The sequence below is a fragment of the Postia placenta genome, assembly GCF_002117355.1.
Source record: "Postia placenta MAD-698-R-SB12 unplaced genomic scaffold POSPLAscaffold_6, whole genome shotgun sequence".
NCBI lineage: Eukaryota > Fungi > Basidiomycota > Agaricomycetes > Polyporales > Adustoporiaceae > Rhodonia > Rhodonia placenta.
In genome coordinates, this window is record NW_020169837.1 from 571,275 (window position 1) to 598,376 (window position 27,102).

General features: G+C 51.4%; 8 protein-coding genes across 8 annotated transcripts; 3 read left to right on the forward strand and 5 right to left on the reverse strand.

Annotated features, from left to right (window-relative positions):
- Positions 1–492: 492 nt before the first annotated feature.
- Positions 493–2,222, forward strand: POSPLADRAFT_1074190 (hypothetical protein; the record flags this gene model as incomplete). The annotated part of the gene is made up of 7 exons (XM_024482675.1): positions 493–616; positions 671–795; positions 850–1,058; positions 1,114–1,531; positions 1,588–1,642; positions 1,698–1,874; positions 1,930–2,222. 7 exons carry the CDS (start codon positions 493–495, stop codon positions 2,091–2,093), a joined length of 1,272 nt encoding a protein of 423 aa, XP_024339445.1. The 3' UTR covers positions 2,094–2,222.
- Positions 2,223–2,557: 335 nt separating this feature from the next.
- Positions 2,558–4,572, reverse strand: POSPLADRAFT_1046079 (hypothetical protein; the record flags this gene model as incomplete). The annotated part of the gene is made up of 10 exons (XM_024478941.1): positions 2,558–2,647; positions 2,711–2,811; positions 3,026–3,218; positions 3,295–3,356; positions 3,416–3,450; positions 3,514–3,745; positions 3,798–3,964; positions 4,042–4,142; positions 4,203–4,320; positions 4,388–4,572. The coding sequence occupies 10 exons, from the start codon at positions 4,570–4,572 to the stop codon at positions 2,558–2,560; spliced, it is 1,284 nt and encodes a 427-aa protein (XP_024339446.1).
- A 3,204-nt stretch (positions 4,573–7,776) lies between these two features.
- On the reverse strand, positions 7,777–9,800 carry POSPLADRAFT_1056030 (hypothetical protein; the record flags this gene model as incomplete). The annotated part of the gene is made up of 12 exons (XM_024480726.1): positions 7,777–7,885; positions 7,934–7,940; positions 8,002–8,235; positions 8,263–8,284; positions 8,335–8,381; positions 8,434–8,763; positions 8,824–8,876; positions 8,938–9,066; positions 9,117–9,271; positions 9,325–9,356; positions 9,406–9,593; positions 9,646–9,800. The coding sequence occupies 12 exons, from the start codon at positions 9,798–9,800 to the stop codon at positions 7,777–7,779; spliced, it is 1,461 nt and encodes a 486-aa protein (XP_024339447.1).
- Positions 9,801–11,748: 1,948 nt separating this feature from the next.
- Positions 11,749–12,752, forward strand: POSPLADRAFT_1140671 (hypothetical protein; the record flags this gene model as incomplete). The annotated part of the gene is made up of 6 exons (XM_024485205.1): positions 11,749–11,790; positions 11,840–11,861; positions 11,913–11,928; positions 11,978–12,289; positions 12,343–12,371; positions 12,622–12,752. The coding sequence occupies 6 exons, from the start codon at positions 11,749–11,751 to the stop codon at positions 12,750–12,752; spliced, it is 552 nt and encodes a 183-aa protein (XP_024339448.1).
- A 692-nt stretch (positions 12,753–13,444) lies between these two features.
- On the reverse strand, positions 13,445–15,069 carry POSPLADRAFT_1039690 (hypothetical protein). The gene is made up of 5 exons (XM_024477582.1): positions 14,542–15,069; positions 14,446–14,490; positions 14,180–14,390; positions 13,916–14,121; positions 13,445–13,862 (listed from the first exon to the last, which is right to left on the reverse strand). Exons 1-5 carry the CDS (start codon positions 14,839–14,841, stop codon positions 13,608–13,610), a joined length of 1,017 nt encoding a protein of 338 aa, XP_024339449.1. The 5' UTR covers positions 14,842–15,069; the 3' UTR covers positions 13,445–13,607.
- Positions 15,070–18,677: 3,608 nt separating this feature from the next.
- Positions 18,678–21,236, reverse strand: POSPLADRAFT_1141760 (hypothetical protein; the record flags this gene model as incomplete). The annotated part of the gene is made up of 16 exons (XM_024485343.1): positions 18,678–18,850; positions 18,889–18,923; positions 19,010–19,062; positions 19,300–19,387; positions 19,566–19,643; positions 19,880–19,953; positions 20,032–20,094; positions 20,149–20,197; positions 20,249–20,264; positions 20,385–20,517; positions 20,547–20,621; positions 20,707–20,724; positions 20,776–20,785; positions 20,856–20,954; positions 21,013–21,105; positions 21,175–21,236. 16 exons carry the CDS (start codon positions 21,234–21,236, stop codon positions 18,678–18,680), a joined length of 1,119 nt encoding a protein of 372 aa, XP_024339450.1.
- A 993-nt stretch (positions 21,237–22,229) lies between these two features.
- POSPLADRAFT_1169314 (hypothetical protein) lies at positions 22,230–25,409 on the reverse strand. The gene is made up of 18 exons (XM_024488056.1): positions 25,376–25,409; positions 25,263–25,314; positions 24,964–25,213; positions 24,803–24,889; positions 24,711–24,741; positions 24,634–24,657; positions 24,178–24,579; positions 23,972–24,119; positions 23,832–23,917; positions 23,654–23,765; positions 23,527–23,603; positions 23,367–23,466; positions 23,022–23,314; positions 22,955–22,969; positions 22,827–22,902; positions 22,636–22,776; positions 22,534–22,575; positions 22,230–22,468 (listed from the first exon to the last, which is right to left on the reverse strand). Exons 3-18 carry the CDS (start codon positions 25,095–25,097, stop codon positions 22,464–22,466), a joined length of 1,773 nt encoding a protein of 590 aa, XP_024339451.1. The 5' UTR covers positions 25,098–25,213; positions 25,263–25,314; positions 25,376–25,409; the 3' UTR covers positions 22,230–22,463.
- A 1,332-nt stretch (positions 25,410–26,741) lies between these two features.
- POSPLADRAFT_1046084 (hypothetical protein) lies at positions 26,742–27,077 on the forward strand (the record flags this gene model as incomplete). Its single annotated transcript, XM_024478942.1, has 1 exon — positions 26,742–27,077. The coding sequence occupies one exon, from the start codon at positions 26,742–26,744 to the stop codon at positions 27,075–27,077; it is 336 nt and encodes a 111-aa protein (XP_024339452.1).
- Between the last annotated feature and the right edge of the window lie 25 nt (positions 27,078–27,102).

Sequence of the window (27,102 nt, forward strand, 5' to 3'; positions counted from 1 at the left end):
CCGTGGTTCGTGGCTAGAGCGCTCGATGACTTTTGTTACTCAGACAATCAAGGGGCTTATACGGGGGCCGTTCAGATGCAGGTGAAAGAACGCTCAACTGCGATGAACACGGAGTTGTAGTAAAAACCCCTCTGGATGCCACGAAGATCCGTCGACTTCTCTTACCTTCCCTCAGGGGTTTACTTCGGGCAGAGCCTCGGAGATGCACGCTGTGCGTTTGATGTCAGGTTTGCCAGCTCTGGCCCAAGTTGATCATCATAGAGTCATATCCATTGCAGCTCTGAGACCATGTGTGCGAGCAGACTCACTCTCGTATGAGTCAGTAAGGAATCCCGCCCCCAAGGCCCTCATAGTCGGTCCGCAGACTTCTTCATCCCCATTCTCGCCTGCGAAATTTCGCCTCCTGTTCAAGTCTCGCTCATATAAACGTTTCGCCATTTCAGTTCGCAGTTACCGTACATCTCGATGCAAGCAGAAGCTACAGCCTCGGCTATGTCATCCGTGTGGTCGACATTTGCAAAGACGTCTTATACCAGTCGCCGCGCACCAGTGCTCGGCACTTTCGGTGTAGACAAGCTCGAGCAAATTGCACGCGAGAAGCTCAAAGAATCCCCAGGTACGTGCAAGTGTCACTATGATGCGAACGCGCCTCTCATGCTGCCCTATACAGACGCATTCCTCTATGTATTCGGCAGCGCAGGTACAGGCTCTACAAAGGAAGAGAACCGCAAGGAATTTGAAAGGTGGAAGATCGTACCACGCGTGCTGCGGAATGTGGCGGGTCGCAACAGCGAGGTATGTGCTCACATACTAGTCTTCCTGTCGTCGCTCGAACGACATATTGCCCAGACGACACTTTTTGGAGTGAAGTACCCATCTCCGCTACTCTTTGCGCCCGTAGGAGCACAGGGTATTGTACATGCCGATGCTGAAGAAGCCAGCTCTGCCGCAGCGGGCAAGCTCGGTGTTCCCTTCATCATGAGTTCTGCATCGACGCGCTCTATCGAAGCCGTCGCGAAAGCAAATGGGTCCGGGCCACGCTGGTTTCAGCTGTACTGGTGCGTGGATCCGCACGCCCTGCCTATCCGTGCTTGTTAAGACGCGCCGCTACAGGGGCAAGACGAACGACGTGATGCACTCTCTTATCACCCGCGCGAAGACGAATGGGTTCAGCGCGATCGTCTTCACCGTCGACTCGATGATGATCGGTTGGCGCCCGTTCGATCTCGACACGGGGTACTTGCCGTTCGGGCACGGCGTCGGTGCGCAAGTCGGGTTGACAGACCCCGTGTTTATGCGTAAGGTGGGACTGGACGTGTTCCCACCGGATGCAAAGCCCGAGTTCCCGTATGTAGCTGCGCGCCAGGACGAGCTCATCGCACAGGGAGACAAGGCCGCCACCGACAGCCTGAAGGCGGGGCAGGCGTTTGTTGGCGAGATGCTTGACCCGGCAAAGGTATGGGAGGACCTCGCATACCTGAGGAAACACTGGGAGGGCCCGCTAATCATAAAGGGTGTCCTTTGTGCTGAGGTGCGTGCACAGCTATCTCTCCCCCTGAAGCCCTTGCTAACCCCACCGTTGACCAGGATGCGGAGCTAGCTATCAAGCACGGAGCGGACGGCATCGTCGTGTCTACACACGGTATGCAGCCCTGCATTCCAACTCAAAGCGTTGCGGTGCACTGACAATGCGCCAGGTGGTCGCCAAATCGACGGCTCGATCTCGTCCCTACTCGGCCTGCACCAGATCATGCAGAGCCCGATCGTGCGAACCGCACAGGCGGAGGGACGATTCACCATCCTGCTTGACTCTGGGGTTCGCACCGGCAGCGACATCTTCAAGGCTCTGGCGCTCGGTGCGCAGGGTGTCCTGTGTACGTCGTGTCCTGTCCTATGGCTGGTGTACATCACTTATCTGGGGCGTTGCAGACGGCCGCCCGGTCATGTACGCGCTCGCGATAGCGGGCCAGGAGGGCGTAGAAGCCCAGGTCCGGACCGTCCTTGCCGACTTTGAGATCACACTTGGGCTGGCAGGATATGCGAGCGTTGATGAGCTACGCAAGAACGGAGAGAAGGCGCTTGTACGTATTTAGAACGCTGATGCATATGCATATGTATGGAACGCAGCGTCGCAGGTTGAGTCGATGAAATCGTCATGTATTACTATGTATTTACTTGCAATCCGATCTGGGTGCATCTAGACCTCACAGATGCCATTAAAATAATGCTATGAAGCAAGTATTTTCTTCATCCTATTTAGACAGACGTATCTGAAACAGAATTACGATTGATCTTCGCAAGTACAAAACCGCTTCCCACCATTTCTCATGAAGTGCATCCTTGGAAGATGCTCCTTTCCTCGCGTACCAACAGCATAGAACATTTGTTGGTAATCAAAATTATTGAGTGCGACCCCGAAAAGTGCCATCAGATTCAACGCTGCGGTGCTTCAATATGGCAAGGCTACAAATACTTTACGGGGAAAGACACGCGGGACAGAAAACAATTTAAAACCGCAATCCGTGCTGTCCGTCTACTCGACTCGCTTCCCGGCCTTTCACAACTTGCCTAACAGGTCGAGCTTGCGTGTCCGAGCGAAGAGATGGCGGGCGGAGATGAACGCAGCGGAGCCCACGAACATCACCACCTGTCCTCGCGTACATTGCTATCAGCACGCATGTTACGCGACATAAAACCATAGGGCACGTACCCCACTGAAGACAATCGCCTTCGGCCAATGGTGCTCCGGCCCAAGTAGCGCACCGTCAATGGGACTGCCAGTGAGGAGTGCGAATGACGCGACGAAATAGCCTATCCCAATCCTTAGTCTAACGTGCCGCCGGCCCTACGTCAGCAATGGTCCCCCACAGAATACAGAACGCGCACCCGAGTTCTGACTGCGAGCGCGCCATAACGGCAAGTACGGGAGGGAGTAGCGACGCAACTATTGTGCGGTGCAAGGCGACGTCAGCATAATCAGAGGCCCTTTGGGGTGCACAATGCTAGAGACGTTGGAGATACTCACTTGCCCCGGAGAAAAACCCGTACAAGATCGCGAACACAATGACCGCGGCCTCTGACTTGACGCCGAACAGAGCAAACAGCAGCGCGGAGCTCACGACGGACACCGTACAGATCAGGTTGAACTGCCCAAACGAGTCGGCGAGTCGGTTCGGGAGTAGTCGCCCAAAAATCGAGCCCGCGTTGAGGATTGCAATCTGCAGGCGTGAAGATGGACATGCGTGGCCAGTGTCAGCTTGTTGGTAAGTGCGGGCGATCGGGGTACGGGCTTACAGTGTAGAACGAGAATGCGGATGAGATACCGTGTAAGTTGGCCCAGAGCTGAAGGTAGAAGTCTGTGCCAGATCATCAGACTAAACGCTTAGAGAATCCAGATGCCGACATGGGTACTTACAAGGGAACATCAACCCCCAGAATACCATGAATATGCTGCGAGCGCCACGCAGTCAGCAAAATATCGACAGGGAACCTATGCCACGAAGGATGCCTTACCCAAACAGCGTCATGAGATATGCCGGGTCCTGGAAGATACCTTTGATTCCCGGCATCGGGGTTGGCGGGCGATGCTTTGCACTTGGAAGACGAGGTTTAGTAAGGCAGGCCGCAATGCACAGCATGCCAAGCGTGAGGAAGGCGGTTGCGCGCACAGCCCACGGGAAGCCAACGCTCGAGTGGATGAGCTGGTTGAGCATGATCGGGTATACGATTCCACCGCAAGAGGAGGCTAATTGAGAAATGTCAACATATCTGAATATGGAAATAAGCTCATGACAAACCTGCGAGAATGATACCCATGACGAGTGCGCGGTGTTTCTTCCAATAATGGGCTTGGAGGGAGATAGTTGGCACGAGTAGCAGGCCTCCGCCCAGACCCATCCCGATGCCTTGCGAGAGGATCAACTGATAATATTGCGTTACATCGGCGAGGGATAGCATGAATAGTCTGCAAAGCAGCATCAGTTGAACCGAGCGTGATGCCCACGAGAATCTTGTGGGTTCATCTTTCACAAGACAACGTACGAGAATACATAGAGGAGGATACCGGCGATCTGCATGTGGCGGAAGTAGCCTAGATCGAATAGCTTTCCTGTGGGCAGCCCTAGGGAGAATAGGAGGAAGAACTAACAGTGAAGCAGTCAGTTGGCAATTGTAGTATCCCAGCGTCAAAAGAGGCGAAGTACCTGCAATGAACCAATCCAACTCGCATTCGAGGAGGTGAGACCTCCATGAAGGACATAATAATCCTCGTAGACACCGAAGGAGCTTGAATAGCCAAACGTGCAGAACTGGACGCAAGCTCTGGATGTTATTGCATGAGGTGTACCCCGTCTAGTAATATATTGGAATAAAGTGTGTCAGAACATACCCTCCTACCACGACGAGACATGCTTGCAGCCCGCCATCAGGAATCGTCATAACCTGTTGTTGCGCATCCGAGTTGTCTGGAGGGCCCGACTTTGGAGCTTCGATAGGCTCTCCCGCCGAGCCTGAATCGGCAGCAACCATCAAGTCCTGCGATGAATGCTTCTCTTCATCTATGGAGGCGGACATTCCGGGTGCGCGATGTGTATCCTACGGGAAAGACGGGCTTGTCTAAACAGAGAGGGTGGCGAGATACCTGAGGCGCTGAGGCGCTGGAGGAGACGCAACCTGTAGCTGGCATTGTGTGTTTACCCATCAGGAAGCGGACCACTGTCGTGCGAGGCTGTTCCATTTCGACGCCCTGCGCTGACCATGTCGGGTCCTGAAGCTGGAACCTTGTTCGGCGTCTACGCTGGGCCAGCCTGGGTGGTTGTGTAAGGCATGCCATCAAAATCGGCCGGGGAGGATCAAATTCGCGTGCGAGGACAACGTTCCCGCGAGAGGACTCGCACGGGCCGACGGCAAGCCTGGTTTCGCTCACAGGGTAGATCTGATCTGATTAGATTATTCGCACCTTCGCGAGTTTGTACCCCCTACGACATTGCCATAAAAATTGTTTCCTCATCGCCCATTGCCTGTTTCAAATTTGGTGAAACAACCTGATACAAACAATGCCTCTTGCTTGTCACGATTTCGTCTATTGTACTAATTCTCCTGTGGCGGTGACAAATTCGATATGCGTCCATAGGTTAGATCACTCACGATATTGCCTCATTGAGTAGCGGAGTTTACAAGGGCAGTCGGGGTCTTCCCGGTTCTGGCGCTCCAAATCCAACCTCCGATCTCCGTACTACACGTCTGGATGTGAGAACATGGTGATGTTGACTAAAAGGGCGACAGTGGAACGATACTTTAGTGACGGTGTCGTGTTAGTTGGGATGCAAGTTTCTAAAATCTCAAGTTAGTGCCCCCGAATGCAAAGATATGCGCGACTACAAATATACATTTTGGTAGATAAACAGAGTCCATAAAACAATACATCTTTCTAGACAATAGATGCGCGCACAGGCTCGGGCAAGGTTCGGCTAACGACGCTAATTCCCACGGTAAGATGCTCCGAGTCTCTGCATCTTTACAATCTGGACCAGAGCTTCTAATGAGACCGTCTTGGTTCCCTTCCTTGAAAGAACATAGGGACAAGGTATTGACTTTTGGGTACGTCGGGCAAGCGTCGCTGCCGGCCCGGGTCACGTGGTCGTGCGCCGGTGTGGGAATAGGACTTATGTAGGCGTCGCGCGCCGTAGGTAGCCCCATCGGTTTGTAACCTAATCCACCATTGATCCCTGTCCATCGAGGATGTTGTCTGCCGGCGGTCTTTCCGGCGTCGTTCTCACACAAGGTCGCGCGGACGGGCAGATTTCGGAAGTGAGATGTCAGGCATATAGTCCGGTGCGTCTTGCTGGAGACGTCCTTATCGCTGCGCCACTCTCACCGGCGAACAGACGATATCGTAACATCATGGGTCGCTCATTTCATAACTGAAATTGATTCACCGTAGTCGCGGTTGCGGCTCAACTCCCACTTCCGGGAAATGATGTCGCTTCACCGATCACGCTGCAAATTGAATCACACAGCTAGCATGCTACACGCTGCAGACTCACGTAGATGCAAGCGTGTGTTCGTATCATGCATATTATAGAGCATATTCTAGATGGCGTGGACATGCTATTGTCTCAGTTTGGGGGCAGTAAAAGAGTAATGAGCGGCATTGGCACCTGCCTGGCGATTTACTACAACAGTACCTGCGGGTTCATGCGCGCATGCAGTCTTTGCCGAAGAACGCATTTGGCGGGAGGCATGTGTGGCAGAACGACGTCAACGAGTTGGCAGATCGTGGTGCGTTGCAGGTGTAGCGTTACTGGAGGTATGACTCAGCGTTATCACGATACAGCATTGACTCAGAAAGACCAGACCTGCTACACATCATCTAGTAGGTGCTGCCAGAACAGGTGATCAAAATGTTTTGCTGACCGGGGCCGGATATGAATGAAAAATTAAGCGGCTCGAGGCAACAGTGACAGAAGTTGCTGGCGGCTACATGCTTCATAGCCTCACAGAGGTACGACAAAATACATGCGACGACGGAGAGAACTTCATTGATGCATGTAGATGTACGGCAAACAGTATGTAGCGATCATGCTGCGCTATAGCAGGGCCCCGTGCTTGACTAAGATGGCTATGAATGATCAACAGTTTGTAGGGACAGATCTCAACAGGAAGGTGCGGTGAGATCGCGGCAGCATAGGCTAGAAGGCAGCAATCCGCGGTTCACAAGATTTTACCCCCGGGAGGTGGGGTGCGCTGGCAGCGCGTTCAGCCATGACGTCATGAGCCACTCGATCGCTGAGGTGCATCAACTGGGCGCAGCACATACCGAGGTCGGGGCGAGTAATATATTAGATTTATCCACGCTAGAATTAATGAGAGCACGGGAGCAGCCCGTTCACTTGTAGAAGTCCAGCTGGACATCTTCTGAGAGCGTACGGATGAACCACATTCCAGCGCAACTTGTATCAGGATCATCAGCGGATGGGCGGCGACCTTCAAACAATCGATCGCAGCGGTTTCACCCCACAATCCTGCTGACTCATTTCCTGGACTGTCGGACAAGATGGTTCTTGAATGACTGAGGATAGCGCTTAGACTGGCGTGAGGAATCGACGCGGATGCATTTACCGGCGCTTGAGACCCCGGGAACTGCATAGATATTCGCCTCTCGCGACCATGCTTCTCCGGTGTACATGGACCATTAGGTCATTGACGTGAGATAGAAGTAAATGAAAAAGTCACCTAGAACACTTGAAGAACTGAATGACAGTGAACATGCTTGATCGGCTCTGCATCTGAGTAGTAAGGTCAGCCCTTCCAAGCCGAGAAGCCCGCGCGGAGAATGATGTTCCGACTGAAATGAAGGGTTGACTACCGAAAACGTCCGAGGCGCCTCATTGGCCAATCTCGCTGAACGGGGTTTGTAACGCACCCTGTGGTGCGGAGGGAGAGTGATGATTATTGTGGTCTTTTCGTTCGCCGTATCTCTGAAGGCCTCATCGCTGTCAAGTTGGTCTTCGATTAGATAATTTTGCGATGTCAATGAAGGTTCACCCATTCAACGATGAGCCCTGAGAGATTTTGCAGATAGAGATACTTGGAGCGACATGATGTTATAGCCGTCTCGCCACATAAGATCTAGAGTCACATCAGACCAATAGCAGTGAATTTACGATGTACATGCGTCCACAATTATGATTTCACTGCAGATGTCATTCTGGTTATTTGTGTCAGCAGCCTTCAGACGGTATCTCTCCGAATGGTACAAGCTTGTAGTTCAAAGTACTAGAAGTCCGGGTTGAGATCGCAGCCAAATTGGGAATTGGCTTCGCGCGTGAATGTAATGACGTGGTCGCCCAAGCTGCGGGCTCGGAAGCCGGCTTCGCAGTAGTCGCTTTGAACAAATCAGCATCCTGCCCTCGCGACAACGCAACAAACTCACAAATAGTCTGATTATGAGATTGCATCTATCAGCCTGACTGAATGTCTCGAAAACGAACGTTTACTCACATATCCACTTTCGCTTGAATATTTCCTGTCCCCGGGCGTCCAGATTATATCTGTCCATGAGCTCCTTTGCAATGTCCTTCCAATTCGCCAGGAATTTGCGCTTCCACTCGCGCAGCGTCCTTGCATAGTGTGGCCCGATATTGGTGACAGAGTCGGTCGTAAGCCTTCCCTCAGAGCCCTCTGTCATAGTATCGATCATGTAGCATAGACTAGGGATGTAACATCCAGGGAAGACTGGAGGAAGACGTCAGCTGGAGATACCTTTGAAAGTAGCAAACGTACTCTGGGAGAATTTGTCAGGCAAGACATGTGCAAACACGCCGTTGCACTCACCCATTTCTGAATAAAATCTAGCCCCGATTTATCATACACCGGTATCCCTGGGGTGCGGTAAGCATTGCAGGACAACACAAGTAAGCAGGCGCAACTCACGCGCTTCAGGCATACTGATAACCTGCACCACGCCAACGCCAGTGCGTGGCTTGAGTGCCCAGTCGACGACGCTCCAGAACTCAGGGATGAATTGCTTGTCGACGTGGTCGACCATCTCAATGCTGAAGAACTTGTCGAACGCGCCCTGCCACTCGGGCTTGTCGCGACACTCGCGGAAGTCCATGTAGTGCACGCGCACGCGGTCCGACAGTCCCTTCTCCGCGACAAGCTGCGCGGAAAGCTCCGCCTGTTCGGTTGACAGCGTGATCGTATCTATCGTGCAGTCCACGGTCTCGGCTGCAAGTATGGCGAGAGCGCCCCACCCAGTACCTGGAGACGATGGCTCTGATTAGATGGCCACCACAACGTAAGGCACGGGCGGCGACAGACCAAACTCGAGCACTCGATCTCCAGGCTGGATTTTCAGTTGACGGAGAATGAGCCTACGTGGGAGTTGTCATGTTATCGAGCCGTAATGATTCCCTGGCACAACGATTCACATACCGCATCTTACGCAATTGTGCGGATTCAAGGGACTCTAGAGGCTGCGCACGCACTGGCCCTAGATCCTCACCGAAGTCCCGGAAGATGGCCGACGAATAGTTCATGTCTTCGCTGAGAAATGCTTCAAACCTATCGATGAGGTGAGAAATGCTTTACTTAAAAAGATCAAACGTACATACAAGGCGTTACCTAAATCATAGTGGGCGGAAATATTGGCCGGAGATGTCGCTAAGTCCCCAAGGAACTTGTACGCCGTCAAACGGCGACCAATCAAGAGTAGCGAGGACGCAAAGCTATTGAGATGGTCCAACTTCTGGCGGTTCGCTATTATTATCTGATGGAGGGGTTACTCGCGCTGATGAAACAATAATCTATGTCGATACTTACTCTGATGAGACAAGAGATGTCCTCGCAATCGACTGCAGTGGATGTTCAGAAAGAATGCGACAACCTACAGAGAGCCCATACCATCACCGCACATATAGCTCTCCGCTAAGCCAAGATCGGTGAACAGCGCGATCCTCGTCCAGAACGCATCGTTTTTCACTACCAGCTTCACGGAGAGGGCCTCGTCTACTGCAGAAGGTGCGCCAAATGTGAAGGATTCTTCCTGGGTAACGACCTCAATTTCCCCCTCCGTGATGTTGCTCAGTGCCCTGTATAGAGCGGTGATTTGTGGAAGTGAGTAAGTAGCAGATAAAAAGGCACCTTAGAACATTGTCCTTCGCAAGACGCGACACAAGACCCCTCGTCAGTGAAGGTAATATCCCAGTAAGCTGAGACCAGAGGCTGTCTGCAACATTGACGGCCCCGCGAGAGTGGGTTCTCGATGTCTGCAGCAACTGGGAGTCGTAAATTTCCATCATGTGACGAGCGAGGGGCGGAAATAGGGATGCAACTGGCCTTGCGAACCTTTAAAGCTCCATATAGGTTCCAATCCTTAGGCTAGCGAGGAGTATGAAGCCCTGGCGCCTTCTGCGCGCAGGCGCTACTTTGACACCTAGGTCGCTGCGAAGGATCAGGTCCGCGAAGTTTTCGGCGATACTCTTGTCTTTCGTGCATGATAGATGGGTTACGGCAAAGTTCCGACGTCCGCGATGATTATGGAAGGAAACAAGACTTGCCAATCTGCTTTGCCGCGAGCACTAGATCTGAGCGCAAGTCTGATCAGAAGGCTATCGAGTTCTCTATGGTATCCTTGTTCTGCCGCGGCGGTAGACAGCTCGATTGTCCCGGGCTCCGCTATTTCCACCTGCGATCGAGCTCAGGTAATGACCCAGTTTCCGGATGAAGATTACGGGTGTTTTCCGAGTGGACATGCGTGGAACCTTCACACGCACAGTCGACTGCATTTCCCTCAGGCCAAGTACGTCTACAGGGCGGAAGATCAGGACAATGCCTTCCCACGAGAAGTTCTTCCAACATCCATAGTCTCGGATGAGCCACTGTCTCAGAATGAGGTGAAGGTGTTGCGACTTATAGCATGGTCAACTGATGATAATGCCTCGTACGCTGTAGTAAAGCCACTGGACACGTGGAGCCACGGCAAATTCCATTCGGCTTGATCGCGGTCACTCCAATCTCCAGCATACTTGATCTGTAATTAAACGTGATGACAGTCTCAGAGCGTGCTACCCGTGTCGCCATTATGTGAGTGTAAGAATAATTTTCCAGATAATGTCAAGAAGAAGGTTCTAGATTGGCTTCTTGTCTCGGCTTAACAAATCGGTGGATGCTGCCCACTTTCTATTAGACAACAATTGAACAGCTGCGATCCTCGTCGTGTATACTGACACATCCCATGGGCCTCTCAATGATATCATTCAGAAGTAGTCATTCGTGGTGTCTTTGCGTAATGAACTTCAACTGTTCACCATGGGCGGTTTTGGTCTTGCCGATTCCACTGGAAGTACATTCATCCGGCTTTTCCTTGCACTCATGTATATGCGCCTCAGTCGTATCATAGGGTAATCAAAATTGATAGAACACATTGCTCTACCTAAAAGACTGTATGGCTGCTCCTCCGCACATATCTCGATCTACTTAAGTAATTTCCCGGAGGACCCGAATTATCTGAAATTCTAGGTGCGTCTACGACTCATCCAAATTTAATTCATCGGCTGAACAACACTGTCCAACAGGCGGCAACACTATGGAAGGTACACTTAAGTGTTGTATGAATTTTGTCTCATATTGGCTCTCCATTTTAAGATCCTTGACACGGCCAGGACAGCCGCCGAGAGTACAGTATGTAGAGTTTCCTGACACCCTCAGAGCGATCTGATGTTCAATGTTCAATGTTCACATGGCACTTACTCGTTCCTGGTCATGCTGACCCAATGAAACTAGCAGTTGCGCCAAGGTACACTTGTTGTATTGACAGTGCCATTGAGGATGTGCTCATTACCTGTGATGCACAACATCTTTATGGTGAGCATATTCGAATACAGTCATTGGCATTTCAAGCCTCATTGGTCGTGTAGATGGAATACTTCTTTGCGGTAAGCAGTTCATTTTTCACAGTCTGCATAACCTATGACGGTACCATAGGTGTTGTCGGTGTTCGTGGTTCAGATGCACGCTCACATTGCTTGTTCATGAGAGGTCTACTAATTGTTTCCTGAACGCAGGCACTATATCAACGTCATCTGGAAGTGTATGTCACTCTATACATAATCCTAGAGATGTACTCCCCCACCTCCTTACTTCCTTGACTTCGAAGTGATGCTCAACGCATAGTACAATGCACCACTCACCATTCTCGCTGTGAATCGAGGCATCATATCCCCCGCGCTCCGTTGATAATCGCCCATGGCTATCCTCGTCAGGTTTGCGATGCGCCTGTGTCCTTCGGTACGTTGCAAGTTTCCCTTGGCTCAGTGGCATTGGCTCTGATACAAAGAAACTCGCAGGTGCTGGTATTGGTAAGTCCGCTACGTGATAACCAGCCTTCTATCCTTTTCACAGTTCATCAGCCATTGTTGGAGTAGTGTGAGTATCAATCTGTGCCATGCAGTCCTCCTCTTTAACCCTTGGTCAGACGCCACAACACAAATATGGCTGTCGCGATTCCTGCGGCCGAGGGGCGTGGTGTCGCATACTACGGTGACTTTCAAACCAACGAGAAGGTCTCCATACAGGCTCAGGGGACCCTGCAATCCATGGCGGGTCTCACGACCGGCATATACATCACTGTGTGTTTGTGCCTTATCCTTCAGCGTCAACGAACGGGGGTCGAGACGTACGGTTTTCAACATGACTGTAGAGCTCATGCCCGTTTCATTTCTGACAGTACAGAGAATTTGATCAGAACCTTAGTGGTCTACTCCATCAACCGAGGAATCTTCACTGCGTACGTCACCCGTGCCGTTGGCTGATCAAACAGCGTGCTGAATCCGTTTACAGAGTGTTCCAACTAGCCCAATTTTGTAATAGTGAGTGCCCTCTATGGTTCCCTGACCATGCTCACCCTGATGAGTTGCAGTACATTGTGACAAGGAAGCAACTAGCGTTCGGGTGGATGATTACGCATGTCCCAGGATCCGTGCGTGCGCGCAGTGTTTGTTGTCAGTTGATTACTGGCTCACTTCGCCTCGGCATCGACTAGTCTACATCAATTCCCTATCTGCTTTGTACGTACTGTCACCATGTCAGAAGTGCAACTACTGACGGCTGTCACTTTAGGAAGACTCAATATGCGGCGAAAGATGCGGAGGCGCATCAAGGTTTCCCAAAATGAGACAACCTCACTCCCGCAAGTGGGGCGATTCGTGCGTGAAGGCAACCCTAGAGGGTGGCGTGCAGGCAGTCCGTAATTATGCTTTGAAATGGATTTAGTGCTGTGTCGGGGGACGTGAACTCGTTTTCTAGAGGTGCCCGGACCTATGTGTAAGGTGCAGTCGCGATCTGGGAGCGTAGAATATGCTGCATAAGAGGCACAGCTCTCTAGGGGACATAATGCTTCTGATTCTGATGCCTATTGGTGCATCTTCGTTGTGGCGTATGATACAGCACAGTGCGAAAATGTTGACGTATTAGTGAACGAATGGGTGATTCCTAGAAGCGCTATGAGTGGTTGCTTGGAAGGACGTGCCGCAACACAAATTGATAGCTTACGTTCCCCACATATACATATTTCGGTGATAACGAAGGAGATGTGACATTAGGTTTGCTATACGTATGACATCTGATCTCACTCACCGTGCCGATCATTCAGACTTCATGTGCTCGTTCCTGTGTACTCCATGCCAGTACCTATCCATCGCCGGCGGTCAGTTCACGTTGATCATGCAATTTCACCTATCGCAGTGTGCGAAATGTTGAGGAGACGCGGGTTTGTCCGCGTAAGTGCTGCAAGCACCTTGAGGTCGTACTGGCTGGTTGGCCACCAGTAAATGGAGGTTGTCATGAGGATCATACTGGCCGATCCGTATGTCCGTGACCTTGGCGTTGCAATTTGGAATCCCGCAGATCTGCAGCCTAGTAGTCCGCATCGTTTCGTAGACTTTGATCATTGTACACCATCAAATTGATCATCAAAACGCCATACACTAAAACAATGCACTGAGACATAAACCCATACACCACGTAAACGCACAAATAATCACACCCCATTAGCCTGGAAAGGTTACAGCGTACCATGAATGCGAAAATAAATAGTGTGTCACACTTCAGACATCATGCGCATCTTCGACGAGACCAGGGGACTTCTGATGCAAGCTTGAGTCCTCGACGTCGAAATGGGTGTGGGACGGATGGGACTGCATGACGGTCTTGCTACCGCCACTCCTCTCCACCGTCGTGTCCCTGCGGATGCGAAGTTCGAGCTGCTGTGACTCTACAGCGGTCTGCATGTGCTCTGTGGCGATCCCTTGCCCGACGCGGATGATGATGAGATCAAACTGCACGCCGGCAATCTCGACCAGCTGTACGTCATTGATTAGCTAAGAGCGTCGGGAACATGTAGCAGGCTGCTTACGAAAGAAGAGACTCCGTAAACGGAGTTGTTATTGTCAAAGTCGACAACGAGAGTAATGAACACCACGATGGTGTACAACATGGCAGATTCAATCAGGATCCGGTTAATCCTGGATAACCCCATACCCGCGCCGTTGGTACTATAGCTCTGGGAGAAGTATCGAGACGACTGCTTGTGCACTGTCCAAATGCGGTAGATAATGAGACCTGTGTGGTTGATCTAGTCAGCAGCACATAGGTACATCGACATTCTGCGAATACTCGCCGGTGGTCATGACGTTTTGGACAAACGTCAACGATATGTATGCCTGAGCAAATGCATTGGCTCTTTGCGCCTCCGGAAGAGTACTATCTGCCCGCAGAGTTGCTGTGTAGTAGACCTCAACTGCTGACACGATGGTATCGGCGACCCAAACAATACTGGGAAGTATTATTATCGCCCAGCGGTGGCCGTAGATAACCCAGCAGCGATAAATCTGGAAATAATGAGTGGGGGCTTAAGCTCGAGAGTAGGTGAAAAGGCCGACGCACCAGAGCTGCGTCCGCAATCAATGTCTGCGCGAAGTTGTTGCTACTCTGCATTTTGATGAGTTTCAAATGCTAGTTATTGATCGTATATCGACATACCTTGAACACATTGACCCAGTTTGAGATGTGATCCAGGGAGGCTGCGGCCCCACCTGGCCCTTGGTAAAGGACGAAGGCCACAATGATGTGATACAAACTGAGCGCGACATCATAAGCACCGACGATGAACAAAGAGATGGCGATGCAAAGTAGAGGCCAATTGATGGGCTTTCTGACGCCTCTGCTGTTTCCGAGGAGCGTCCGAAGGCATACTATGAAGGTAGCGATGTGCAGACCGAAGCCCACGCTCTCCATGAAGAGCGAGACGATCTGAGCCTCGGTGATGGGAAACGCAGACATGGAGGATGTATGCTACGATAGTCGGTGGGTTTGGGTCCAAGCCTTTCCTGGGACGAAGACAGGCTTTTTGAGGCCTTGAAGAGAAGGTGAAGTCTGGGAGATAGCAAGGCGTATGCGATAATGATACAGGTGGATCTGTCTGTCCTACGTCTTCCCGGTCGTCCAGTGCGCCTTGATGGACTGGATGGCAATAGACATCGTGAGCAAGGATGATCGCTCTCAGTAGAGCAACGAGCTCGACTTGCGAAGGTTGTTCGGAAGGATTCGCAGGCACAAATTTGAATACAGACGGACGTTCGGCAGAACAGATCTATCAAGGCCTCCGGACACCATTTCATTCAGGCGCTGATGTATGGATTGGGACGCGGAGATCCTGTAAGGGGCGGCTCATGAACGAGGATATCAACGATCGTGATAAACATCCTACAATCCAACTCGGGCAGGCTGCCAGTATGTCTGGTCGCCCGACAGCTCAACGAGGGCGGCGGTTCCCAGCGAGATCGTTGTGCGCGAATGCACGACCATGAGACCATCTAAAGAACTGGTTCAGCCGCGTATTCCCCAGTCTCAGGTGTCCGGAAGTATGATCGCATGTCCTGCTCTCACGGATCAGTATATGTCTACAGAGGAGATTGATATGCACATGGTCCCAACAGAGTGTTGTCAATGGCGCTCTTCGAAGCCGCATGAGCCGCACAGTGTGATTTTCCCTGAGATGACAGGACGTGAGAAAGTGTGAAAATTCACAGTCCAATACTGTGTTATATGTCCGGCACAAGGCACAATAAGTAGGCATCTTGCTCCGTTCCCTTGGAGGCGTCATTACTGCAGTGGCGTCTGTCTCGATCGCCGAGGCGCGCCTTATCGCAATTTTCATGTAGTCCCTGTTGTACGGCGCCCAGACTGCCCTTTTCGTCCTCTGCTTCCGAAACGCTTTTTCGCAGGCGCAGAGTGGCGGTCTAGGTGAATCGATAGTTGCTTGGCATTACACTAAGCCTGTTCATGGTCGGGACCCTTGTCGTGTCTTTCAACCTGTATGACGATCTTCGCTCATTATTATCTATACAAGTCCGGGCGGCATTGTAGCTGTATCGGACTGGCTGAACGTCATGAGGGTGGGTGTGCATACCCACCGGTGTTCAGGCTGAGTTGCACACCTTATTAATCCAGAGCGTTACATATTCCACAGCGACGTTGATGGAGATGGCGCGCTTGTAAGTGTCGCCGCAACTATATGCGTCTTTGAAAGGGCTGCGATCGAAATTAAAAGGAGGGAGGAAGGATATCCTATCGGCATGGGTCCCAATCAGGGTTGCTACAGTCCTTGATTATACGGAGCAAACCCGCCAAGCTTGCTACTAAGGACTACCCGGCACGCTCGCACCGTCGCCGCCGCCACTGCCGCCCAGCGGCCCCCAAAAGACTCCCGACCCCCCGGCAGACCGATGCTTGAAACCCGTGCAGGAAAGCCCAGGCCATGGGCGCGTCAGCCGCCCGCAGCGGCGCCAGCGGCAACATGCTCAGCTCAGGCAAGAGGGTTGGAGCATGGGATCAGTGGCCTCCCCCGCAGCCGGTAGCGCAGCAGGTTGAGCAGGGGAGATAATATTCACGCGCGAGCACCACGTCTGCCGGCAGGCGTATACTCATCCGGAAGTTGATAATATTCACGCGCGAGCACCACGTCTGCCGGCAGGCGTATACTCATCCGGAAGTTGGGAGCAGGTCACCCGAGTAACTAGTATTCCATAGCGTGCGCACGCAGCTGTAGAAAAGACCAAACGCGACCCGGGTACCACACAGGCGCAAAGGTAACAGCCGACGCCGCAAGACGCCTTACATAAGCCGAGGTAGACGCCCGCCATGCGCAATGCTATCGGCTGTCCAGCGTAAATTTCGCCCTGCTCCTAGTCACTGAGGGAACGCGTTCTCGATGCAAATCTGAGTCATGCAGCCAGTCGGGCGCCACAACCCGAGTAGGGCGGCAGGCAAGAACGACGCACGTTGTGCCCAGCAGCACCGACAACCCAGTATCACTGCAGCACGCACGGCGCTCGCTGTGAAGACACGCGAGGAGGGCGATGCACAGGTGCCTTCACGAGACACTAGTAGGAAGGGGAGACTAAACGGGGTAGGAACTCACTGGCTCCCGCCATCCAGCGTGGCGTGATGAGCCACTGCAAGCTACAATCGTAGTCACATTCTTGTGGCGCAGTGCGATGGGTCTTCCATGCCCGCCACCGAGGTCTTTTTGATGAGTGTTTGTATGCGCGTCTCCAGAGATTTGATTCGTGGGTATGTCGTAGTCTGCCCTAGGCAGCTTAAGTAAGATGCGGCGTCCCGAGGGCAAAACGTCTACGGGGCTCGTCCGCAGCGCTCAAGTATCAGTGACCAGGAAGGTCTATCGTTGCTGGGCCATCTATTTCCATGATTTCAGGCCCGTAGGCCTATCCATGCTGATCTGGTCTGCGGCTGCATTGTGTGCCATTGCGGGGAATTGGGATTTACTACCCGGCCACGCTAGAATCTGCAACAGGCGTCAGCGCACAAAAGCTGCAGCCCTTTATTACAATTCTGGATCTTCCTTTCCCCTTGGCTTAATATTAGCATTACCAGTAAGCCTCTCTTGCGTTTGCTCCGCAAGCTGGCGCGATGCTTACCTAGAATATAAAGTTATGTCGCATTGCGCGCGTTTACAAGCAGTCTGCAGAATACTTCGCCAGTGTGGGTGGAGTCAGCGAACAACGTTTCTCGCTCGCCACTTTCAACAGGATCCTCATCTAGTCCGCCGTGCTCCGGACCGCTGGCTCAATAATATTGCTAATTACGGAACTCGTGAAGTCGGATACCAGTTACCTCATGTCATATCCCGTGAGTGAGCCTGTTATGAAGGGTCAGGACACTGCTAATTCATCACGGGTGGCAAAGACGTTGCAGCTGGCAGGAATCCAGTTCGACATGATTGTCATTCGCGTCGCTATGAGTTCCAGAACTGAGCATGTGCAAACCGCCCTTACGAACAACACTAATGACTCGGCTGGGGATGTTGCACACTACGATGGAGGAGAACAGAGATACGCAATCAGAGAGCGTGTTGCCGGGGACTGACGTGAAGGCTCAAGGGACACAAGCTTCGTAGACCGGCTAGACATTTCTGGTGCCATATCTCGCAATGTGAGCATACTTTCCGGCAGCTTAGCTTCTGTTCTGCTCATCGCTATAGCTGCTGTCAAGTATCACCCACGTCGGTCACTCGGCGCCGCCTTCCTTCACACCGAAAGGTCGAGGAAGCACTGTAGATATACCACGTCGCAAGCACCGTCTTTGTCAAGAGGAGCCAAGTGTGACCTGTTCGATAACAAGGCGTGCCAAATTGCATGATCACCCACAACTTAGGTTCTACGTGGTCACAGTCTTGTGCGACGGTGCTGTCATATGCAGGCGCAAGCCTCCTACCGCACACGAAAGAATCCTAGTCCGAGCCTTGGTAGCGGTTTACATATGGTGCGTCCCGCTTCGCGCGTGACAATCATACGGCTCATGCGCTGTCAGTCCACCTAGCCCCCACAACTATTCCATCATATATCTGCACGATATCAGAGGAGAACATGCTCTGAAATATACATGCATTACTGTGCACGCCTGCCAACAGTGACCATTATGTCTGCCCAGAAGTCTGTTGTGGAATCGGTACTGCATTGATTCTATGGAATGACAAGCCGAATGTTCTATTTGAATCTGCCACGCCTGAGCCAGGACGCCATGAACGAGCCAATACACCCTGCAAGCCGCAGCGAACGGCGTTGTTACCTTGTCCAGTCTTCAGTGTACTCTATATATCACTCGCCATCACCGAGCAACTCATCTTCAGTAATATGACACACGACCGCCCCGAACGCGTTCGTCCTCGGCAATACCAGATTCATTCTTACGTCGAGATGCACAGTGATCGACCTTGAGTTCAGGTCTGGACTGCGTGGCTTATCGTTCAGGATATTGTTCCCGCGGACGGCTTGACAACATGTTCGATAAGGGTGGAAATGTGCGCACCGGATGAATACAGGAAGGGGGCTCTGCCATTCTGCCTAAGGTGACATGCATCAGTGAGATGTTCATTTAGTTATCTACGTGATAGCGCCACTCTGTTCTCAATGATGCTGCTGACACTCACGCCTTTGGCCAAGCCTCCGGCAGGACACAGTATGCAGCATTGAGCTGCGAGAGCTGAAGATCCATAGGAGAATCATGATGAGATCGCATCATGGGCCGGTAGGGACATTACTGGACCTAGAGCTATGTCCTGGTTGTGCATTTTCACAGATGGCATTTGCTTCGAGGACAGTTTCAAGACATGATGGCTAAGCAAGAGGACCGTGTGATAAATTATGAGCCATATGGATCATGACAGCACCTTCGCCTTTTTGTCGAATCGTATGTTACCCCATCGTCATTACTACAGACCGCCTTGTCTAGTCTTCGTATAAACATCGTTGATGTGCACCACTGATGTGACTGCCGAAGCATCAACTGTGAGTTCTCCACTACCTCGCTTATAAAAGCTTATATGATGCTGAGATCTGGATGAGCACACCATGACTTTCGTTGTAAAGAGAGTTACCTACCGAGGGCAAATTGTGAGAACGGGGCACAGGCACTTGTCCATTGGCCTCGAAGACCTCCTCTTCCTGCGCCGCCGCACGTATCGCGGCACGCTCTGTTACACTGACGTAGTTGTGAGTAGCGTGAACGCTTGCCAGCGCACGGAGGACACGCCACGCACGTTGCAAAGAGCGAGTTGGCATATACTGAACAGTAATTGAGATTCGGCACACTGAGACATTGATGAAGAGACGGACACTTAGCTTGTACTTCGACAAGGCCAACATATACGAAGTTATCATGCTGCAAGGCGAACTGGGAACACTTTGGTGGATGAGGTGACTGCAAACAAATGGGCGCTCACAAGGAACACAATAGTCAAGGAGATAACCCTTATCCAGATTATCAATAAACTGCGACTGAGGCAAAAGTCATGGCTTACATTGTAAGAACTCCGGAGTTGATCACATAAGATTGAAGGATCTCAACAACATGCATCTTCCTGTTATCCGCAATCTAAGCAGAAGGAAAGCATCACATTGACAAAAATCAGTACTCATATGCACGTCTCGGTGTCCTGAGCCTATGATATACCAGCGACAGAGATACCATAAGATCGACAGCGGCCCCGAGACTAAGACCACACACTGTGATAATCTGCCATAGCAAAGAGTCAGATGGCATGACATTCTCCTATTTGCGTGAACCCACGAGTGGACCTTGACTCTCGGCAAATCTGCTGAGTGTCTTGTATTTGAATCTGCGGGAATATATCAGCGAGCAGCGATCATATACAATATCGGGCACTTACAAGAGAACACAAGTGCCTGTGGTCATGTTTCACGTCAGCCACATGTATCATACAATGTACCCGCCCGGCTCTACCTAATCCTAGAGCTAGTGTACGGGTTAAGATGCTATGAATTGCTTCAGGGGCAGTCACGTACCTATTCGAGCACTTAGCATTGCCGCCTGTGTCCAGGGTAAGCCGCTGAACGTGTTATATAGTTGCATCGTCGCACCATCACCAAGCATAATGGTACACTTCTTTGACTCCCTGGCATATATGAGTATGAGACGCTGGCACGCATAGATCATCGGGTACTTACAAACCCAGACTTGACTGATATAGAAGCTGCTCTTCTAAGCGCAATATTATCCTGAAGGAAGGGCGTGACCTCTACCTTTGCACGATACTTCCTAGCACAACCTGAATCATATATTAACTTTATAGAATACCATGCCAAATACATTTGACATTTCACTGACCTCCATGAACATCGTGATCTGCAATGAACGTTGTTGGAGTATGCATGCTAACACGAGAATGCGACTCACGTTCCCAGGCCTGATAGGGGACAGTAAGATCATCTGAAAACAGAAGCAGTGTGATAGAGGGCATGACAAAAATGACTCACCAGACAGTGTTCTCGGCGTGTGACAGGTTCCCGTAGCCAATGATCAGCCAATGATACAACAAAGCGATGCACAACGCAGTGTGTATCGTATCAATGAGCCTGTGATGGCGGTGAGCAGCCCATTGTACTTTCGCAGAGTCTGTGGAACACTACTGACCACACAGAGATGACTATTCGTCGATGGAACTTGACGTCGTTCGGATAGTTCCACCAGTAGTTGTACGCCTGCGAGGTTGCACTTCCATAAAGGCTGACTCGTCGCGACGATGTGAGAACAGCCAAAACCTATTACGACCCACGCAGAGGGTCGAGGACGTACAGTATCGCGAAGCAGAACGTGCCTAGGAGGCTTCCTAATAGGTTATTCACAGAATCGGACATGGTCGGTGGCTATGTGACCAGATGGAAAGACAGAAAGGGACTAAAGCAATCAAGGATTCGCCCTATATGACAGCTACAGCGACAGAGACACTCGATAGTTTTCATGTCATGATCCGGGTTGGCGCCTGTCCCGTGGAAGATAGTAACGTTACACCCTGACGTTACCATCATTCTCTGACGACATCTGGTTGAAATTACTCCGAAACCGGGAAGCCACTGTCCGTACGGCACGCTCGAGTGCTTTGCAAGGTAGTGATGGCAGCTGCTGAATGCTCTGCTGGTGGTGATGATGAGCATATATCGACAAAGTAATAGCCTCGGGACCATGCATGAGTAGACTCGGTGACTCGGTCGTTCTACTACGACGACCGAGTCACCCCCATTTTCCGATGTGGTCCACAGCACATCAAGCAACCTCGCAACGAGCTGAGCGCTGAGCACTAAGCACTTGATCTGGCAGTTGCGTCACAGACTTTCACACTGCAATCATGGGTCAATTTGCGTAAGACTAGGGACGGGCAATCTCTCTATAGAAATTGATAGCTTAGTAAGCACAATCGGGTTCAGGATCTGGGCACAGCTGTTTTGCAGCATGGCCCAGCTCAACTATGTACGTCCGCCTGTGGTCAATAGTTCATGCGCCTGTGTTTGTCTGACACTGAGATGCTTGCGCTCGGCAGACTTTAAAGATCGATATTCCTAGGGGGGTCGTGTAGTTCTACTCTAGCGTATGTGCTGGATGCATGATTGAGTGTATGTAGCCTACGATACATCGTGTATCGTTAGATACACACAGTGCGTGGTAGACCTGCCAATGTACGCTGTGCAGCGAGTCAAAATGCGTGCATACTGTTTTTTGAAGTCTTGAATGCGACTCACGCCACGTGCATACAGCAAGAGTGCTATTTACAATTCCTGTGTTTGTAGAACCAAGACACGCGCGATTGACTGCCAGGCATGGTGCGTAGCATTCAATCAACATATACAAAGTTCGGGGCAAATGTCTGCGTGATACCAACCAGTACACAAGCTCTCGGTGGCTAAATGATGCGTACAATCTCAGCATGGGGCAACACGCTGACATTTGAGGTTCCTAAAGTACGCAATGGATGCCTCGTTCCTTTGATTCGCACTGTATCTAGCATCTAAATATACCTTCCCTTGGTGGCATTATGAGGTATGTAACACTTGATTAAAGGACAGCGGCGAGAGAACTTGCAAAAGATATCACCCTAAGCATTTTGGGACTATCCCTCGTAAACGTGAGCTCATTGTCAAGGCGCCGTTTTTGGCGTACCTGGTGGAACGTCTATTTCGTCATCGTTCAAAAACCATGCACCTAATAACCGCGTGCGCATCAGAAGAGTATCAAGTGTTAGATGAGGATTTGCGAGCATACGATCTCCCTTCATCATTTTCTCGTTGTATGTCTGTCCGTCCCCGAGCCAGCGCATCCGATTTTGCGCGCCATCGGCAAGCTCATAGTTGTAATCTTCCCACCGCGGAAATTCAAGGGCGCGGAGTGCATGCAGAGCCGAACCTGATTGGGTTCGAGATGAGAGTTGGAGCCACGAGACATATTTTGCTTACCTGGCCAAAGGGCAACAACCCTCCCGTCTTCCTTGCCCATCTTGTACCACGAACGGCATTTCTCGCTATGGACGGTCTATCACTTGCTCATCAATCATACAGTATACCACGGACTTGGAGGCGCAGACCTTCGGGAAGTAATGCTATGGGATCGACGCGTAAGCAAGGGCGAGACAGCATGAAGCGGTTGCTCACCTCCAGGTATTCGTCAAAGTCTTGCACGGCAGCTTTCTTTACTTCAATGCTCTTGAGTCGCTCCCTCTGTAGCTTCTTGGTCGCCTCGACTGCGTAATCCACCTGGCGCTCAATCAGCACGACCAAGGAACCGGAGGCAAGGCTGGAGCTGGGGCCAAATGCCATGAAGTAGTTCGGGAAACCGTCGGTACAGATGGCAAGATATGTTGAGGGATGCGGAGTCCACTTTTCTTGAAGAGAAACGCCACCCCGTCCGATAACCGGGAAGTCAAGCTGAAAGCTGTAATCGTATCCTTTGTTCTTGCTTCAGTCAAACTGGAGGCACGAATAGAACGAGAGGCGAACCCGTTGCACAGATTATGACATCGAGTTCTTCGTGTCTTCCGTCAACCGTCTCTATCCCGCTGCTCGTAATGCGTTTGATGTGTGTAGTGACAAAGTCGACCTAGGTGCAGCGCGGATTGAACTGATTAGCCACCCAACAAGATAATGGAGATCAACTGACGTTATCTTCGCACAGGGCACGGAGGTAGCCGGGTCCACAGGTCAACCTCCGGCATGCTACTGCATAGTCGGGTATCACTACCGCGGGTTTCAGTTGACTACTTGGATGGCATGATAGGTTGACCCACAGTCATCTGCTATCCACGGCTTTTTTGAAAGCGCCTTCTGCATGTGCTCTCGGAAAGCAGCACGCGCTCCCCGCTGCATTGCAGAGTCTTTGAGACCACACTGGTACACTGCCTGTGAACGCGTCGACACCCATCATCTGTCAGAACATTAAAGAGAGGTAGATGGTTCATCACTAACATTGAGCTCCGTGTCAAGCGCATGCCGAAAGCGTTTGTAGTATTCGGGATCCGCGAAGCGTGCCTTGTCCTCGTCCGTGAAGATGTCTGGAGAATACTGCACTCGATACCCACCATACCGGACACACGGAAAACACTCACAGTTCTCCTCGTTGGGGTCTCGATGGAGCAGCTCGCTAAGCTTATCGCTGCCAAATGGCACGGATATCCATGTCTTGCCTTTCACATAATTGACAATATGGGCGACATGGGGCTGCAGGGCCGGCACAACCTGGATAGCGCTAGATCCCTGTCAAACCATTGCGGGATTAAATACACAGAAGCCAGTAGATGCAGCTGTGACTCACCACGCCAATAACGCCAACGCGCTTGTCCTTCCACTTTTGTGTTGCCTCTTGCCACGTTTGCTCCCCGATGTCAAAATTAGCTGTGTGGAACAGCGACCCTTTGAAGTCGTGCAGGCCTGAGATGTCGGGCCAACCCCACCGACTCAGGGATCCAACCCCCATGAAGAGGATATCGGCAGTGTCATCGAACTCTTCGAACTCTTCGAGGTCTGTTGAGGGACTGCTGCCCTGGCTAGCAGGGCGACGAATGCGGAGACGCCATTTTCCAGAAGGCTCGTCGTATTGCGCTCGGATGAGTCGGTGGCTGAGCTTAATATAGCGCATAAGCTTGTACTTATCGACCACGGACTCCAGGTAAGACCGAATCTCAGATCCAGTAGAATAGAAGCTAGACCAGTCGGTCTGACAAGACATGGCATCATTGAGATGAACAAACGCAATTTGATGCCACGTTACCTTATTCTCAAAGGTATATTGATACTGTACAAACAGTAAGTTTGAATTGGCTACGAGAGATACATTTAGGCTCTCACACAGTGAGAAGGAATGTCGCATGCCAGTCCGCTATGTCAAGGACTGTTAGCCACCACTATTGCCAGTCGGATACCGAGAATGTTGTGCTCACGGGTACTTGTTTGAGTACCAAGTCCCTCCTACTCCTGCATTTTGATCATAGACGGTCAAATCTAGGTTAGGCACTCTCTGAGGAAATCTAGAACATGTGACCAAGGGCATAAGTACCTAAGACTCATAGTGGTGAATTCCGGCATGACAGTCTGTACTTGCCTAATCGCGGCTGCGATACCGCTAAATCCAGCGCCGATGACTACCACTTTGATAGGATTGTATTCGTCAATCGCGAATGCTCCCAGGCTAAATGGACCATCTTGTGACGGACCAAGATTGGCAGAAGGCAACATGGATACTCGAGATAGGACGAGCGACGTTCACGTACGGCTCTACGCAGGATCCTATGGCGGTTGGCTGGCTGTTTCGTACTCTTATTGGGCACTGGGCCAGCGTTATATCTTTAGACCTATGCGGGCGTTCAGGACAGCTCCAGACGAGAAAGGGCTGGGACATGCGTGAGACCTCCGTGCCAAATTGTAGCCACTGATGTTAGCATCAATCACCGCGCTGTTGCAGGAAGTGATATCGTTGTGAAGCGCTACATCACAAGCAGGAACGACATGCTTACCGAACGCAGTCCGACGTCCTCAATCAAGTTCAGCAAGGTCGGTACTATCGGCACACCTAAACTTCCACATCAACAACGTGCAGGCCGCCCATATATTCGCCTTGACATTCTCAAATACAGTCTGACAGTGCGTTGTCTCCCCGGAGTCGCTGAGGCCACAGACCGTAACGGAAGCATCAGAGTCCCGGTGTGAGTGGGTATCAAGGCACAGCCGTCTATAGCGCTGTTTTGAGCCGTGATGTGTTGTGTTCATGGTCCGGGAATCTTGATGATTGTTTAAGCCGTGACTCAGCTAAGTCAAAGCATGTAGTAGACACAGAGCTCACTTTCTACGACCACTGGATATCGATAGACATCAAAGATCAATACCCCAGTGAGCTACAACGATCTAGTTCGTGACGTAGGGCTTGAGGGCGGAGAGGATACGACCTTGAACACGCAACCGGCGCCTCAATGGCACTACAGAGCGCCGAAACCAGACTCCTGTTCGAGGTCCAGACGCTTTCTGGTAGGGATACAGTCATTTGCAGGATTTTCTTTCATGATGCGCAGAATGCAGCGTTTGTCTTTGGCCCCAAGCTTCCCACGCCACCCATAGCCCCCTCAGGTTTATGGAGTCAGAAAATGGACCTGTCGATAACCGTGGAACCAAGCGCTTCTAGGCAAACGTTCAACTCCCGGCCCTGCGGACATTCAAAACGGCACTGTTACATTGATGTGTCAAAGTTTCATATGGCCTTCTACAGCCTGAGGGGGCATCCATAGTACTATGACCTCTTGTCTCGTACCCGGACCCACCAGCGGTGGTTGCGTGCGGATACGGTGGTCTGGGTACGAGACGATATGCCCTCCTGGGTAGTCGGCAGACCTCTACCGGAAGGTAGCTCGAAGCGTACAATGATGTCACCGACATGATCAGGAAGTCAAACTCCGACACAAGCCCCATTTCGGGGGTTTCGGGATCAGGTGGATCTCCGCTTATGTGAGACACAGGCGCTAAAATCTCAAGTATCAGGTAAGCTTGTATCGTAGCCCCATCATCATTCTGCCACGGGCGGATAAAAGGCCAGCGCGCTCATCTGAACCTACTGGGGATGCTGCATCAGGAATGCTTGAACATCGGACAACAGCGCAAATCACAGCCGAACACAATGAATCTGATTATTTCACAAGGCTTGATTCCCTTGTGGATACAGACGCAGGTTCCTGACGTCCATATTTTGGACACGCAATCAGATCCCATTGACGTGACGTTGCCAGCTTAATAAGATCGACGACGTAAGGAAATCTTGAATGATGTGCTATTCTTGCAGCCCAATGTACGCACGAACAAGACCACAAGCCGTCCCAACCCCAGCGATTCGCCATGGCCTCGAATTCCGATCGCACTACCGCATCATCCCCTCTGTCTCGGAAGCAAAGACACGCCAGGCACAGCGCCCAAAGTTTGGGCGTTCCGTTTGATAGCTGCGCGGTTATGTGCACATGCGTCTACGCCATGGCCTTTGCAAATACGCGGCCTCGTTACCATAGGACAGGTATTGCTATCCCAAATCTACGGTACTTTGGTTCCGATGGGAGAGATCAGACAGATTGTTCTGGTCTGTCTGTATCAAGCACCAGGATCCTACAGATGAAACACAAGGCCGCGCTCGCTACGCGGCAATCGGCCACGGTGCGGGCATTTTCCTCAAAAGCATAACTTGTGGGTGCTGTGCCATCTAAAC